This window comes from Camelus ferus, chromosome 1, assembly GCF_009834535.1.
Source record: "Camelus ferus isolate YT-003-E chromosome 1, BCGSAC_Cfer_1.0, whole genome shotgun sequence".
Classification (NCBI taxonomy): domain Eukaryota; kingdom Metazoa; phylum Chordata; class Mammalia; order Artiodactyla; family Camelidae; genus Camelus; species Camelus ferus.
Window position 1 is genome coordinate 57,672,765 of NC_045696.1, and position 17,603 is coordinate 57,690,367.

The 17,603-nt window shown below is 40.8% G+C and overlaps 1 protein-coding gene across 4 annotated transcripts in view; it reads left to right on the forward strand.

The window, feature by feature from the left end:
* The window catches only part of CD86 (CD86 molecule), a 57,111-nt gene extending 40,285 nt beyond the window's left edge, over positions 1-16,826 (forward strand). For 2 of the 4 annotated variants that reach the window (XM_014563628.2, XM_014563627.2), the window contains exons 3-7: positions 909-1,244; positions 2,806-3,111; positions 5,854-6,006; positions 12,906-12,951; positions 15,108-16,826. In XM_014563628.2, the coding sequence (XP_014419114.2) occupies positions 909-1,244; positions 2,806-3,111; positions 5,854-6,006; positions 12,906-12,951; positions 15,108-15,204 (938 nt within the window). In that variant the 3' untranslated portion in view covers positions 15,205-16,826. The remainder of the gene's footprint in view (positions 1-908; positions 1,245-2,805; positions 3,112-5,853; positions 6,007-12,905; positions 12,952-15,107) is intronic. The other 2 variants (XM_032480274.1, XM_032480277.1) reach the window with 2 other exon arrangements.
* The last annotated feature ends 777 nt before the right edge of the window (positions 16,827-17,603 follow it).

Below are 17,603 nucleotides of genomic sequence, written 5' to 3' on the forward strand. Positions count from 1 at the left end.
AAATTTCCAAGCACAGTGCATTCTGGGGAGAGCAAGTTTGTGGTACTTGGGGTTTCCCCGGTACTCCAAAAGTACATCCTCACCTTCCCATTTATGATTCATTTCCAGCATTTCATTCATGTACCTTAAATGTTCCTTGACCACCACAGTCCCAAAACAACCATCATATTTGCCCAGTTCTCTTTCTGATCCCTGAAAAGAGCTTAGAGAGGTCACAGAATAGAGGCCTTGGTTGACAATTTGTGTCATTTCCAAACTGTCTTATATCCTTGGGAGAGCTGGCCATGGGAGCAGCAGTCATGAGGGATGTTCTATAAAGGGAACTATCCAAATTTCAAAGATACTATTCCTGTGATGCCCAACCACTGAGGCATAATGAAAGGGGGGGGGGCTATCAAGCTTGTTATCACATTATCAGAAATCTTTTCCCCATAGCAGGCCAAGGAATCAGGGGATGGGAGGGGAAGGGAGAGCTTTTGGCCATGATGTAGGAGCCTGTAACAGCTACAGTGAAGAGAACCAACGTTCAGGTTATAGGAAGGTAATGGATGGGTGAATGAATTGTCTAACGCTGCTGGTTTTCCGTGTTCTGGGATTTAGATTCATAGAATGTAATACTGGAAAGAATCTTAGAACATTTTGTCCACCCCTTCATTCAACAGATAAGGAAACCGAGCCTCAGAGGAGTTGCAGTTTGCACAAGGCTACCCAGTTAGCTAGCAGCGAAGCGAGGACAAAAGTCTCCTTCTCCAGACTCCAGTGTACGCACAGTTCCAGGGTTTAACACCTAGTTCTTCAATATCATTACTGACAAGACAGAATCTGGGTATAGAGAGGAATGCAGTTTCTGGGCTTTTTCCCCTTGCCTCTTGTTTCTCCTTCCCCAATTCCCATCTTTCCTTTTATAGGTGCTGCTTCCTTGAAAAGTCAGGCATATTTCAACAAGACTGGAGACCTGCCATGCCACTTTACAAACTCTCAAAACCTGAGCCTGGACGAGCTGGTGATATTTTGGCAGGACCAGGATAAGCTGGTTCTCTATGAGCTCTACAGAGGCCAAGAGAAGCCTCACAACGTTGATCCCAGGTACATGGGCCGCACAAGCTTTGACCTGGACAATTGGACCCTGCGACTCCACAACGTTCAGATCAAGGACAAGGGCTCGTATCAATGCTTCATCCATCATAAAGGGCCCACAGGACTGGTTCCCATCTACCATATGAGTTCTGACCTGTCAGTGCTTGGTATGTAGTCAATGGCGTGTTCAGATCCCCCACCTTCTCAGATGAGACTGCAACAAGCAGACAAATATTTTGGGGGTAGGGGCCACCCAGAGAGAGAGGCAGCGAACAGCCTTTTTGGGGACAGTTCATTTGAAAGGAATGCAAGGCTTGGGAGTAGGGAACTAAAAGTCCTTTGTATTTTTTATAGTTCTAAGGGATCTGTAAGAATCTACTTTGGGGACCAACTAGAGCTAACTAAACCAAGGCAGTGTGGCTAAGTGAAAACCATGGGTAAATTGGCCATTATGAAGTTTATATGAGCCATATAGGTCTCATTCTCTTTTCATTCATTTTCTCCTTCGGTCCAAGATTTCTCATCTACTAAATCTTTGCCTGGAGCTCCTAGCACCAGAGTCAGCTGACTGATTTGGGTTTTCCCTTCAGCCTCCTGAAGACTGCTTATGACTTGTTGGTTGCCAACCATGAGCCCAGTAGACAGAAGGGAATTAACCCAAGGCACACAATCTGAAAGCTGACAAACCAGCTCCTCTGTTTTCCTAGGCCTTGAAAAACTTGTCACTATAGATTTTTTTTAATTACAATACAGTAAAATTAATTATTTTAATTTTGGTATACAGTTCTGTTAATTTGAACTATAGATTTACGTAACCAGCAGTAGAAACAGACTACAAATCATTTCAGCAAACTAAAAAAAATTTCCCCATGCTATACCCTTATAGTCATACCCTTTCCATACCCATAACCCCTGTTTTGCATCCTGTAGTCTTGTCTTCATGTGAATGTCACATAAATGAACTCATACAATTTGTAACCTTTTAAGACCAGCTTCTTTTATTCAATATAATGCCTTTGAGAGTCATCCAAGGTGTTGCATGTATCAAAAGTCTCTTCCTTCTTATTATTGAGTAGCATTTTTGTTTATCCACTCAATCCATGGAAAGATAATGAGTTGTTTCCAGTTTGGGGCTGTTATGAACAGAGCTGCTGTAAACATTCACGTTCAAGTTTTTGTGTAAACTTAAGTTTTCATTTCTCTAGGGCAGACACCCAGATGTGGAATTACTAGATCCAGATTAATTATTGCTAATGAGGTCTAAAGTAAGTAGCACCATGGCAATCCACCTTGTACAGGCCACATCACGTACAAGCAGAGTGCTTAAGTAATGTGTTGACAGAGCAAAACTTGTCGAGATGGCATACAAACCACTGAAGCGTTAGAAGTGGTATACTAAATTTTAAATTGGTATGTAGAACTTGCAGAGTACCTAGTGACTACAGAAGAGTAAGGGGTTCAGCTGGCAGACGAGGCCAGCCCCTCTGTTGCGCAGAGAGCACCTCACTGATTTGGGCAAGCAGGAAGTAAGCACGGCCTCAAACTCCATTTTTGAAAAATAAATGTGAGGTGGCCTGAGGCCTGCAGTTTAGACCCTGAGGCTTCCAGGTGTTCCTCCAGTGAGTTCCCAGATCAGATCTGGCACCTCATTATTTGCTGTTCCCTTCTAAATACATCTAAATTTAGACTGAATTTTTTTCTTTTTTGGTATCTCTATTCTGCTTTCAGCTAACTTCAGTCAACCAGAAATAAGTCTAATTTCTAATCAAACAGAAAATTCTAACATCATAAATTTGAACTGCTCATCTACACAAGGCTATCCAGAACCTCAAAAGATGTATACTTTGCTAAAAACTAAGAATTCAACCACCGAGTATGATGCTGTTATGAAGAAATCTCAAAATAACATCACAGAACTGTACAGTGTTTCTATCAGCATGTCTTTCTCCATCCCTCCTGAAACAAATGTGAGCATCTTCTGTGTCCTGCAGCTTGAGCCAACGAAGACACTTTTCTCCCTACCTTACAATATAGGTAAGCCTGCTTCCCCAGACTTTCTTTTATCTGGTGTATACACAGATGGTTAAGGTAGATCATCCAATGTCTTCTGCTTGCCAGGAAACCTCCAACTGGGCCATTTTATGAGACTGTCAGGAAAGATCCAGACAGAGGGCTCCTGTTTCATCTGAGTGCTACAAGGTCCAGAAGGCTATGAACTTATGCTGCACTTGAGGAAGCATGTTCTTGGCCCTGACGCTAATCCAGTTTTTTAGGCTACCTTTGGATAGAAGATTCTGAACCTTAGGTCAGAAAATGCAGGATTCCTCCAGGCTAGAAGTCTTCCATTCATTAAAACACATAGACACGCATGCATGCACACCATGCATGTATACAGAAATACAGCACTTGTTATGAGTACGGAACCATTCTAGACATTGTTGGTTGCAGGGGAGAAAACCAAAAGGTATAAGACATGCTCTCTGCCCTCAAGGACCTTCTAATCCTGTGATGTACACACGTGGTAAATTGGATTTTTAAAAGACTGAATTGGAATCTAAATTATATCCTGTGGAAAGATGTGACTAAATTTAAAAACAAGAGTGACTGATAGTAAGTTTTACAGGCATTCAGAAATAGGCAAGTTCCTTGAGGGTCAGTAAAGGCTTCCTAAATGACGTGTGACTTTATATTACCATACATTACTGAAATACTTGGGCTTGATAATGTGGTCAAGAGATGACAGGAACTCAAATTTGTAATGGCTTCCTGAACAGAAAGAAAAATTCTGAAACAGTATTCAGGCTTGGGAGGTGAGAGGGCCACAATCAATGAGTAGTATCTGCCACGCACTCAGGCAGTGGTGGTGGCACCAGTACCCATGGGTCAAGGGAACACAGAAGCAGAGATGCTTGTGGCATGTTGACAGTGTAGCACAGGGACCAGTCCCGCTGGAGGAAAGGGTGGAAACCAAGCAGTGTCCACTCACAGGAGCCTGCCGTTTTAGAGTCCTGGCTTTGCCCTGGAATACATCCACATTTGAAACGTCACTCTTGAGGAGCAGAAACTGCAAGATTCTCTTCTGGAATAAAGGCAATCTGCACCCACACTGCCCTCACCAGTGCTTGTTCTGATCCCGAACACTCCCCCCACCCATCTGCCTTCTGCTTGCCTCGGCCTCTCCTCCAGCTCTTGGTCTGCCTCCTCCTAAGGCATCCATCCAGCTCCTTGCTCTATCCTCTGACTCTGATGCCCCCTCTTATCTGGTGCCTCATTGTTCAAACAGACAATCCCCGAGGCCAGTCCCTACCGGCCAGCTTCGCTGTACCAGTGAGCCAGTCCCCTCTCCTGGTGTTGGTTTCCTTCTGATCAGACACCTCCAACTCTTGAGAGTCCAGTAAATGGCGAGGTCACCCAGCCTGTCCTGGTTGCTTCTAGTGTAGCCTCTCTTGGCCTGATAGAAGCCTATCCCACACTGCCCTGAAGTTCAGCACCTTCCTGGATCTGACAACATCACCACACAGGACATGCCCTGCGGCCCTCAGCCATGGCTCCCACGGGCTACAAAGGAACAGAAGGAGCAGGGCCCTGCCACCGCTATAGTCCGTCAGGGCTCAGCTTTCACCTGCTTCTCACCTGCTGCCAAAACCTTCCCCGCTGCCAGCGGCTTCAGAAACGTTTCAGCTCTAGCTGCCTCAGGAAGACAGGGCTTGCCTCTCTCTGTCCCTGCTCTATGGCTAGATCAGAGATAGGTTAGGCCCTGCATCAAAGAACCCTTTTGGGTATCAAAAGATAGCAGTCTCCATATTAACAAGTATAATTGCCCCCCACCTTACTAGGAACTCCAAACAGGCTCACATGGGATACCTGGGACAGACTCAAAGTGTTGGATGTGGCCTACCATGCCAACCACTCCTTTTCTGAAGGTCCCAGGAACAGGACATGTGTCCACAAACTGTGGCTAAGCCAGTGGGAAGTCAGCTGGTCCTATTTTCCTGTAATTTGAGATTAACTACCAGAACTGTTTCCATAAATGTCTATGAAGTGGGCCACTCAGTTCTAAGTTTCCACCCCTTGACCCAAAGCCTGTTTTTCAACTTCCTGGAAACTTAGGAGTTCTTATGCAAAGAAGTAAATCTGACCTCCCAGGAGATGATTCGGACTCTGATCACTCAGGGCATGAAGAGATGTCAAAGGTCTTCTAGTAGGTGAGATATGCTAAAAGCCATGCTTGAGGAAGTCCACTGTGATCTCCGTAGGAAAAACAAACAAAACTGGAGGTAGGAGGCCTGTGAGGAGGCTGTTATGTTTCCCGGGAGAGAGGTGTCTGGAGCCTGATCTAGAGATGATAGCGGATGGAGGAATTACTACAAGGGAAGCTTCGAGACCTGGGGCCTGATCACATAAGGGGCTGAGGAATCAGGATGCTGCCCAGATGACTGCACATTCAGAGCCTCAGCATAGGTACATTACCCAGATTGCAGAACCAAGGGCCAAGCTGACCCTCTTTTAGATCACAGTCATTGTCAGCCCGGCCTACAGGAAGGAAAGGCAAGGCAGCTCAGTCCAGGCATCTGGCCAAAGGCACTGGCTTGCTTCTCAGTCAGCTGCTGAGGCCCCGAGACTGGGACCTTCTGTGGCTTCACATGGTGGATTTCCGACTCCTCTGGCTATAGAGCCCTGGGGAGATGCTGGCATGTCAATAAAGAGAAGAGCAGTAATTATAAAGCTTTTATAATCAACCTGCCTGGCTGATTGAAAACTTGGGTTCATTTTTAGATGCAAAGCCACCTGTGCCACGTCCCCATGTCCCAGACCACATCGTCTGGATTGCAGCTCTACTTGTTACATTGGTCGTGGTGTGTGGGATGGTGTTCTTTCTAACACTAAGGAAAAGGAAGAAGAAGCAGCCTGGCCCCTCTAATGAATGTGGTGAGTCAGTGCTTGTCCTCTGCAGATTGTCACTTTGCAGCTCCTTCCTGATCAGCAGTCGTCGGGAGCTCGCTTGCGGGCTGAGCCCAGGCTAGCAGAAAGTCAGCAAGCGTTTGGAAGAAAAGGTTTCCTCATATAGGTGGGACTCAGCAGCTGATAAGGTTGCTCTGGATTTCTAGGAAAGGCAATGTTTCTAACTTAAGGTTTACAAATGTACTCCTGGTTTCCAGACAAAGCTGATGATTCCATGCTTTACCTACTTCACATCATGAAGTGACCGTGAGAATTCAATGGAGTAAAATGGTGACACTTACAAATGTTCATGATTATGGACCCGACGGTGGTCAAGCAGGGATGTTTGGTGGGAGTGGGGGAGGATTAGATGACCTTAAGATCTGCCTTCTCATCTCTAAAAGTCTAGGTTTCCTAAGAAGTAAGTTAGATGAATTATTCCTCACTGACTTTAAAAAAATAACATTAACTCTTATGGATTACCAAATATTATGTATGCATTACCAAATATACTGAAAATAAAAATCACCTATAGTTCTACTAATAAGAAAAAATGGTTAGACAGACAACATTTTAGAGTACATCTCCCAGATTTTTTTATGTATAAATCTATGTTATTTTTCCATAAGTGGGATAGTATTATAAACACTATTTTTCATAATTTGTTCCTTAACTTTGTTATACTAAATGTAGGAAGAAAATTTTCAGTGTCATTAAGTATTATTCTACAGCATCATTTTAAATGTCTGCGAGATACTCCATTATATGGATATACCTTTGGTTGTTCCCATAGTTTTGCTGTTGTAAATAGTACATTAAGCAGCTTCTCCATTGACTTCTGTTGTAACAGTGGCCTGTGTTTAATGGGGATAGGGGCAAAGTAGTCCCTGACTTTATAATAATCCCATGCCTGTTTGTGGTTTGGGCTGGTTTGGGTGAAGTTGTAAGATTAGTTTGGACTTTATCTCAGTAACTGCCTCCACTAAAAGTTTGGTTGGTGCTAATAATTAAGGTTACCTTCTTACTCATTTATCGTAAAAAGGTACAAGATGAGTAATGCTTCTGGTCAGCATTTTAAGATTTCACAGTACTGATTTTGAGATCCATCTAGAAATAGATGGAGGACATTAGCAGTCATTCATTTCATCCTGCTGTGTTTTAAAAACAGGAAATTTGGGAGTAATAATCCAATTTCAATACACTAATACAAAGCATACGGCAGAGCCATTCAAATCGCCAAAGTACAGGATATACTGAGAGATTTCTATGATATAAAGGTGTAAAATTCACAGCTCAGGGTCAGATAGTGAGATATATCATGCTGGTCCAGGCTTTGACTTTTCAAGGTGAGAGCTTTAAGCTTCTCTTTCTCTCAATCTCATTGCCATTTAGAATTAGCTAAATGTGCAGAAGCAACCTTCAACTTGAAAATAAGCTATCTCCTAAATTTACTTTCATGTTGGAATGATTAGCTTACAAACAAAACAAAGAAAAGGGATGGAGAAAAAGTGAGTAAGAATGTTTCTTCCCCTAATAAGCAGTCAGAAAAATTGAGGAGACTAGAGAAGGGAGTTAAAGAGGATGTGTCTATACACATGAGAGAGTTGGAAGGGTGTTCAAGAAGCTATCAGTTGCATTTGAGATGGTCAAATTGAGCTATGAGTGTTAAAAGGCAGAAGACAACAACAGAGCAGAGTACATATATGACCCCCTCCAAGAGTGTGTTAAAAAATATTGGTACAAAAATGTTGTTCAGTCAGATAGATAGTCATCTGTGCCAGTGAGTTTGGTCAGGGAACAGCCTTGATTTCATTGGTGCAGGGAGATGTACCAAGTAACCACCCATGTAGATATGAGATGTTTGTAAAATTGGATTCTGTAACTTCACCAATGGCTGCACTTGCTTTGTGGATACCCCCTGGCATTGGCTGTATGACAGGCCACCAACCAGATGTCCACCTCCTATACCCCAGAATCTATACCATGTTATCTGACATGGCAAAAGGGAATTTGCATATGTGATTAATGTACTGACCTTAAGATGAGGAGATTATCTTGGTAGACCCAATCTGATCATGTGAGTCAGAGAACCTTTCCCACCTGGATTAGAAAGATGAAATAGAAGAAGGAGAGATCCAAAGCTTGAGACAAGCTCAACCTACCATTGCTGCCTTTGAAGATGGAGGGAGGGGCCATTAGAAAGGAACGTATGTGGTCTCTAGAAGCTGGGGATGACCCTCAGCTGAGAGCTAGCAAGGAAATGGGGATCTCAGTGCACAAGAAACTAAATACTGTCAACAGACAGATATGGGAGCAGTCATGACCCATCCACAGAGACAAAAGCTTACTGATGAGTAGACATTTCTTCAACAATGGAGCTTCCTCCTAATCCAACATTAATCCTTTTCTCAAAGGAGACAGCCCTCCAACTAACTTTGTGCCAAAAGTCCTTTCCAGTGTTTGTTCAGTAATTATAGTTTTTCTACGCCTCAACCATACATATTTACCCTGTTTAGGTTGTTAAATGAATAAAAGGGAAATGCCATGGCTGTTCTAGCTGGTTTCTAATCTTTCTTCTCTTTTTTGTTTTGTCAAATAGAGCAGTTAAGGCTGTAAGAAACTGTAACCTTGAATTGCTGTCTTTTCCCAATCAGAAGTTACCCTGTCAGCTTACCCATTGGGGAGAAAGACTAAAATAGCTCCTCCTGAAGTTTTACTTCCTCATTTGGTTCTTGTGTGGCTGAAATGTGTATCTAACAGTGCCTTAGCAACCTACAATTTTTACAGCTTGCCTCCCTCCACCAAGTCTAGAAGAGTCTCAGCTCTTTTAGGAATGATTTCTTAAAGGCCAAATGTCTTTCCCAAAATAAATCATATTTAATCACCATTTAAGTGGAAATTTCACAGGGCTTAAAAACTGAAACTGCATGATACCATCATATCTACCCTTCAAAATGCTAAATTTGTAATCAAATCCAAAAGTTTAGAATCTGCCTTTTTATTGTCTGCTTTCATTTTAAAATAGAAGGTTTTAGTTTTTTGGTTTTAGGTTTTTTTTTTTTTTTTTTGAAATGTTGATGATTTTGTCATGGATATGAAAGGATAATATACTTATTTCTTGTTGGTATACAGACATCTGAAATACTGTATTTGGCAATAAGCACCATTATTTTTAAGAGGAACTTTGACAAAAATAGAACCTAACTGGATTTATAAAGCATCTGGAATCTCAAACAAGGAATAGCTCAATAACTGAGGATGCTTAGCTAGAAATAAAGCCTTGGGGAGGACACAAGTGCTGCCTTGAAATATCTGAAAACTGCCACAGGCTGCAAAGATCATTAACTGAGGCTCTAAAGGGCATCTCAACAGATAAAGGTTATAAGAAGGTATAAGGAAATAAGAGGGGCTTTTCTAACAATTAAAGCTCTTTTAAAATTACATAAAATACATAGACTTCTCCTTCCTCCCAGGAAGGATTAATGGCTACAGGAATTGCCTTCTGGCCGTAAACAACTAAAATCAGACAAAATACATGTAACAGCTGTTTTCAGACATTGGACAACAGGCTGCAGAAAACTGGAGTCCCTGAGAGAAGGGAAAAGATGAGGCGAGCCCTATGATTGCCCACAACTTACTGCCTGGAGTCAGTTTCTAGGCTGCTCTGAAGGTAGGGGGAGCCCTAACACCAAAACTAGAAAAAGACATTATAAGAAAAGAAAACTACTATCTCTTCCTGTGAACATAGATGCCAAAATGCTTTACAAAATTAGTAACTAAAATCTAGCAATATATTAAAAGTATGATACATCATGATTAAGTGGGGTTTATTCCAGGAATATAAGGTTGTTTCAACATCCAAATATCAAGCAATAAAATTCACCACATTGACAGACTAAAAAAAGAAAAAGCATGTGGATACAGAATACATGTCAATGGATACAGAAAAAGCATTTGGCAAAATTAGTACCCATTCATAATTTTAAACAAGAAAGATAAACTCCCATAAAAGTAGGAATACAAAGGAACTTCCTCAACCTGGCAACGGACATCTACCCAAATCCTTCAGTTAGCATCATATTTAATGATGAAAGACTGCCTTTGTCTAAGATCGGGAATAATTGCTTTTGTCTAAGATCACTGTCACTGCTTTTGTTCAGCATTGTACTGGATGTCATAACCAGTGCCACAAGTCTAGAAAAAGACAGGGCACACATATTGGAAAAGAGAAGTAAAACTTCTGTCTTTTTTATTTTTTAACAGATAACATGATCACGTTTGTAGAAAAGCCTAAGAAAACCATTAAAAGCTATTAGAACTGATTGAGTGTAGCAGGATACAAAGCCAATAAACAAAATCAATTGTATTTCTGTATACTAACAACAATTGGACACTGAAAAACATTAATACCATTTACAGTATCATTAAATAATATTAAAGGCCTTGGAATAAGTTTTTCAAAAACAAGTACAAGACCTGTATGTATACTGAAAACTAAAAAAAAAAAATTAGTACTGACAGAAATTAAAGTAGACCTAAATAAATGGAGAATTATGCCACGTTCAGGGTTCGGAAGACTAGATATTAAGATACCAATTCTCCCAAATCGATCTATGGATTCAATACAATATCAGTTAAAATCCTGGCAGGCTTTTTAGTGGAAATTAAAAAGCTGATTTTCAAAGTTATGTGGAAATGCAAAGGACCTACAATTGTCAAAACAATTCTGAAACATGAGAACAAAGACACAGGACTTACACTACCTAATTTCAAATTTTACTATACAGTGACAGTAATCAACACAGTATGACAGTGGTAAAAGGACAGGCGTATCAAGCAGTGGAACCAAAAGGAGAGTCAAAAAACAGACACATGGTTTTGTCAACTGATTTTGGCAAAAGTGCCAAGGTAATTCCATGCAGAAAGGTAATATTTTCAACAAATGGTACTGGGTCAATTGGATATTCACGTGGGAAAATATGAACCTAGACTGACAAAAAAGTAATTTGAATGGATCATAAACCTAAATATAAGAGCTAAAATTAAAAGACATTTGAAAGAAAACACAGAAAATTTTGTGAGCCTAGATTAGGTAAATCTTAGACAGGACACACAGTAAGGACAAACCATATTATAAAAAGATCAAATTGATAAATGGAACTTCATCAAAATTAAAAATTTTTGCCTTTTGACTTTGTTAAGAAAATGAAAAGTCAAACTACAAACTGGGAGGAAATGTTTGTAAAATATAAATCTGATAAAGGACTTAAAGCCAGAATATACACACACACACACACACACACACACACACACACACACACATATACACACAGATGTGTATATATATGTGATACATGTGTATATATATCAGACTCAGTATTAAGAAGACAAACCATATAACAAAAGGCAGAGAGCAAAAGACTTGAACAGACGCTTTACATAATAAAATATACAAATGGCCAATAAGCACAGTCACACAGTTATAACGTCATTATCACTGGGGAAATACAAATTGAAGCCATAATGAGATACCACCACCCACTAACATGGCTACAATTAAAAGGATCGATAAATATGAAGTGTTGGGGAGGATGTAAAGCACTTGAAATTCTCACTGCACTGCTATACAACCCAGCAATCCTAGATAGTTAGCCATGAAAAAGAAAGACATATGTCTACACAGAAACACACACATGCAAACGTCCATAGCAGCTTTCTTCCTGATACTGAAAACCGGGCATCCTGAATTTTCATCAGTTGGTGAATGGATAAACAAGTGGTGGTATATTCATACAATGAAATACTGCTAAGCTACAGAAAAGAATGGACTACTGGTAACATGAAACAACATGGATGAATTTCAAAAGCACTATGCTAAGTCAAAGACACCAGGCACAAAAAGACTACACATTGTATGATTCTATTTATATGAAATCCTAGAAAAAGCTAAACTATTGTGACATTAACCAGATCAGTGGTTACAGGGGATGGAGTGGGAGGGGAAAGGAAATGATTGAAAAGGGGCTGGAAGGAACTCTGGGCTTATATAAATGTTCTATATTCTTGGTTATGGAGGTACTTTCATGACTGCATACATTTGTTAAACTCATCAAAATGTACATGGAAAAATAATTGGACTTTACTGTATTATACTTCAATAAAGCTGATTGTTTTTAAACACAAAGAGAACTGCCAAAAATAAGGAGTGTTCAAAACCATCAGGGGTGTTGTTGAAAGGATTCCTGCGGTCCCTAAATTCCTCCATGGACACCCAGGTTAACGACCCATGCCGTAAGACTCTGAGTGGGACAGTAGCACCATGACAACAGTCAGCCTAGAGGAATTTACACCCCAAGCTGCATTAGTAGGAAGTCCACACCAATAGTAACTCAGGCACTTGGAGGTCTAGGCTGCTAGAGATTTCCCACTTGAGCCTGTCTGTGTAACATTGTGTATTATTTGGTAGTGCCAGCTGGCTAACCCATTTAGGTATCAACATCTTCAAGATTTCCTTTTCCTCCCCCTTCTAAACCTTACTTTCAGAAAAGGATGGGAAACTTTTTTCCCATCACTAAGTGATTGCTAAAATTAAATGTGTTACACCTTCCAGTAGTATTTTTATTTTAGCAAAGAATAGAGCCTTAAGTGAAAAACCTATTCCCAACATTAGAACTTCAGGCACAACGAGTAAAGGAAGGCATTTACTTTTTGGATGAAAGAAACTCCTTCTCAGTCCCCATGAAACTGTATCAACAGAACGGTTTACTCTACCTATATGGCCACAATGATTTTTCTCTGAGTCCTAGGACTTAGGGGCCTCTTTAGACGCTCCCTCTTTTAGTATCTATGGGTAGTACATTTTCTCAGGTTGCTTTTGTCTCTTTCAGAAATCATCAGAGTGGAGGAGAGAGAGAGTGAACAGACTGAGAAAAGGTGAGTCCTGACTCTACAACATTGTTGAAAGAGGTACAATCCCCAGAGAGTCCATGACTTTAAAAATAGGCTTAAGTCTGAAGCATGCTGAGACCTTAGCATACATTAACTAAATGGAGAGGAAAAGGTAAGTGAGACTAGTCAGGACCTGGAGGGAAATACCCTAGCTATAAACGGATGGCACTGTGCCCAATGCATGATGCCCACAGGTCATGGCCAGCTCAGTATGGTCAAGTAAAAAATTAATACCAAAGGGGTCTGATGTGGTGAGCATGGGCTGCATCTTACTCACCACAGTAAACCTAGCACGGTGCCTGACCAGTGGGTGTCCCACATGTGTGGGCTGAATAAATATTAAGTGAGGAGTGACAGTATGTTCTCTGTAGCCTCAGTGTCTTTGCTTCTGCTTGGATTGTTCTGCTGCTGCTTCTTTACCTCATTCTTTAGATCTTGGCTCAAGCTGCACTTTCTTAAAAACCTTTCCCAAACTACATTATGTCAGCCTGTTATAATGTCATGTGGATCCCCGTGCTTTTTCTTCATAACACCAGGGTATAGTTACCTATGTGTGTAATTATCTTATTAAATTCTATAAGCTGAGCTAAACCAAACTCTATAGAGGTCAGGGAACATATCAGCTAAGCTCATCATTATGCTGCCAGCACCTAGCACAGTGCCTGGTATATAGTAGGTGCTCAATAATTTTTTTTCTTTTGTTAAACTGCAGCAGCACATGTGTTTGAATCTATAGAAAGTAACCTTTTAATAGTACTAACAGTTTTCAGTAGTTGTAATTTTCATGGTGAATACTGGTTGAGTATTATAAGACTTACTTAAGAATTTATATAAGACTTACTTATAGAATTTATATCCTAATGGTTTGGTAGCCATATAACATGTTGAAAAGAAGTTTTGTGGAAAAGTAAACATTCATCAGAGCTTTAGTTTTTCTTACATTTGCTTTCAGCTGAGTAATAATTTAAGTTGCTTGATTTTTATTTATTTTTCATTTATTTGGCTTTCTTTCTAGATCCTTTACCTAGTCAAATCCAAACAACAGCACTTAAGTAACCCTAAATACAGCATAGGGGGAAATGTGTATATCCTTTTCTTTATATTAACTTTTGTTCACATATGAGGGCTATGGAAAGCAAAATGCAGTGAGATGCATTTTTTCTTTTATTTTAGAGTTCAAGCTTTCAGGTTTTTTAAATTCAGTTTATTTAAACTTAAAAAAAAAAGTTTTACTCATTTCTCCCAGCTCCCTACCCTCTCCACCTCTAGCAACCATCAATCTGTTCTCTGTATCTATGTTTGATTTTTCACAATTATTATCTATTCTTAGATTCCACATATAAGTGAAATAATACAGCATTTATCTTTGTCTTATTTCATTTAGCATAATACCCTCAAGATCCATCCATGTTGTTGTCACAGTTGGCAAGATTTCATTCTTTTTATGGCTGAGTAATATTTCTCTCTCTCTCTCTCTCTCTCCCTCTGTGTGTGTGTGTGTGTATGTGAGTGTGTGTGTGTGTGTGAGAGAGAGAGAGAGAGACAATTTCTTTATCCATTCATCCATCAGTGAACACTTAGGTTGTTCCCATATCTTGATTTTTAAATATTTGTTGAAAGACTGAATGTATGCATGAAGGACTCCACAAAGATTCTTGGTGATCTTTCCTTTCACAACATGATGCAGTCAGATTGTCTGTACATCCACCTGCTCCAAGAAACTGAGGAACTGGGCTCTCAAGAATATCAAGGCTCTGGTCATATAGTCATGTGCTCAAAGTAACTCTAAGTTAAAAGCCTCATCACAGAGATATGGTCATGACCCCAGGGTGCATAACCCCCAGTGTGCCCAGCACTTACCTGGATACATCAGCTGCTATGAGTCTTAGAATCCTGGATGGTGAGCCTGGGTGCAGAGATCTTGCCTGTCCTATCAGACCCAGTTCAGGAATGGTCTGGAAGAGCCTGGGGAAGGAAGGGCAGCAGGGAATCAGTCAGGCCCAGACAAAAATCAAAGACAGTTCTCTCATCAGTAGTTCGCTATTGCAGTGTCCCCCTATATTCTGCCCTATCACTGAAATCTAAAAGAGGAAGTGGCTCTACTGTGAAACCTGACCAAACTCCTTTTTCTATCTTTCCAGAGTAGAATTCCACGAACCTGAGAGATCTGATGAAGCCCAGGGTGATGTTAACATTTCGAAGACAGCCGCAGGCAACAAAAATGCTACACATTTTTAATTAAAGAGTAAAGCCCATATGACTCCGTTTTTCATATGCTTTCCTTTTCAAGTTTTGACTGACCTTTTTCTTGTCTCTCTAAACCTTCCCAGAAGGCAAGAAAATATTACTATTAATAATAGCAGGGGCTGCAGGACTCCCTCTAAATGAAACAGCCTCCCTGCCTATGCCAGGAGCAGATTATAACTGTTTCCTTTCGTTTCAGAGCACACTTATGGGCCAAGCCCACCTAAATGATTCCTGGCTCAGGAATCATGTGTAAGATTCTCACTTTCTGTTTCAGATTTGGTCTCCTTTCCTAATTGTATAAATTATGTTTTGTGTAGAGCTCCCAATTCCTGGAATTGTGGCTTTTCTCTAAATTCTCAGGCAGTGCCTCATTCCATCTTGGATACCTGTGACTGAACAACTACCTCTTCAGTCTGGGTGGGAGTTTCGTGTTTTATGGCCTCAGAGTGTTAATATTAATATTCTGAAATATAAACAAATGTGTACTGTAATAATGTGCTTAACAGGAAAGTCCAGCCTCTGCTAAGGAGTTCTTGTCCCTCTGTGAGGGTAGTAAGGAAAGCGGGGGCCCAGTGTGCTAACAACAACGAGCAAACCAACTCAAAACCTGGGAAATTAGGAGAGACGGAGAAGGAACCAGTTCTGTAGACCATTCCTATCTGGGCTATTGCTAATAGTGAGGAGGATCCACCTGCCCAGGAAGCTACTGCTAAGCCTTAGCAAAGAGCACTGGATAAAGCACGAGAGTGCTGTGCATCATAAACCCTGCTTCTTTCTCGGAATGAAATGACTGATGTCTTGGCCTGGGACAACTGTGCAAGAGCCAACAGAGAGACCTCAATACTCAAAAGGGGAAAAACAATGAAAGATCTTGACCAATAGAGATACGCATGAATGTTCCGTCTGTTCAGTCCTTTGACAAGACTTGGGACAAGCAACAGATGGACAGTCTGTCCAAATGGACATAAGGCCAACAGCAGTTTCCCTGGAGGTTGGTGAGGAGGTTTGATGGTAGCCAAGTTGTTGTGATGTTTCACCTGGCTGGAAGCAGAGCTGGGGAGGGGAGAGCTATCGTCTTAATAATGGGATGAATGCAAGGAGGCTTAGGACTCTTTCAACAAATGGCTGAGAGAGAAGGAGCTGGAGTGGAATTAGGAGAGCCAGGATGCAAATCACCCAGAGGCTGGCTCAGCCCACAGATGTCCTAAGGAGATCTTAGGACATTTGCCAGAAGAGGGCCAGCAAACTTGAGTCTGAGGACTGTCTATGTGATGTCCTCACTGGCAGGGAAACTGGGTGCAGGAGAGGAATATACTAGCTCAGTAGAAATGAGGTAGGAGACCCTGGCTTTAAGCAGCATCAAGGGACAGAGCAGCCTCAGTCCAAACCTAAAGAGAACTTTGGAAAGCCCAAGCTACAGAAATAGCAGTTCTTCTTACTGAACATAAAGGACCCTACAGGGTTGTAGACGGCTGTGCTGGCCATGCTTGTACTTGTAATATTACCGTTCATGTGCTCTGCCCTGCCCTTGTCTTTTGTTAGGCTCTAAGCATCTTGCTGTTTCCTAACATGTTTTGTACAGAGCTGTTACCAATAAATTTCTATTAACTTGATGTAAAAGTCTACATTTTCTTCTTCTATTTCAACAGGACTTACAGTCTGATATTACTCCCTCTATCCTCCTTATGGACATCCTTCCTCTTAACATCTCCAAGGTAACCCCACTCTCCAGTCACCTGGCTAAAAACTTCTGACTCATCCCAAACCCTCTCCTCTTCCCCTTCTCCTAACTACTGTGTAAGAAAGGTGGTATTTTGTGAATCTATATGTGTATCTTGGTAATGAGATGTATGTCAGGTAAGAGAGGTTGTTTCTGAGGACAACCGGGAAATCTGGAGTTAAGGAAGGGATACTTGCTTTTCAGTTTGTAATGTTTTATACTATGTAATGTGTGCTCATTATGTACATTAAACAAAAGCTTAGTATAAAAATTCCTTGAAAATACTTTGGTTATAAAATAAATGCATGTAATTGTATATTTGAATGTTGCTAAGAGAGTACATCTTGAAAGTTCTCATCACAGGAAAAAAATTGTAACTATCGTGTGGTGATGGATGTTAACCTATCATTTCATAATATATACTATATCAAATCATGTTGTACACCTACAAATACTACAATGTCATATGTCAGTTATATCTCAAAAATAAATACATACATACATACATATAAATGACATGTGAGAATAGCCAGGGAAATTCTGGACAGAAGAAAACTGTCCAGGCTCTGAAAGGGCAGGGATGCGTCTAATTTCTCACCAGTGGGTCCCAGGCACCTAAGAGGCACCTCAAAACTATTTGTTTGTTTAAAGATTGAATGAAACATTAACA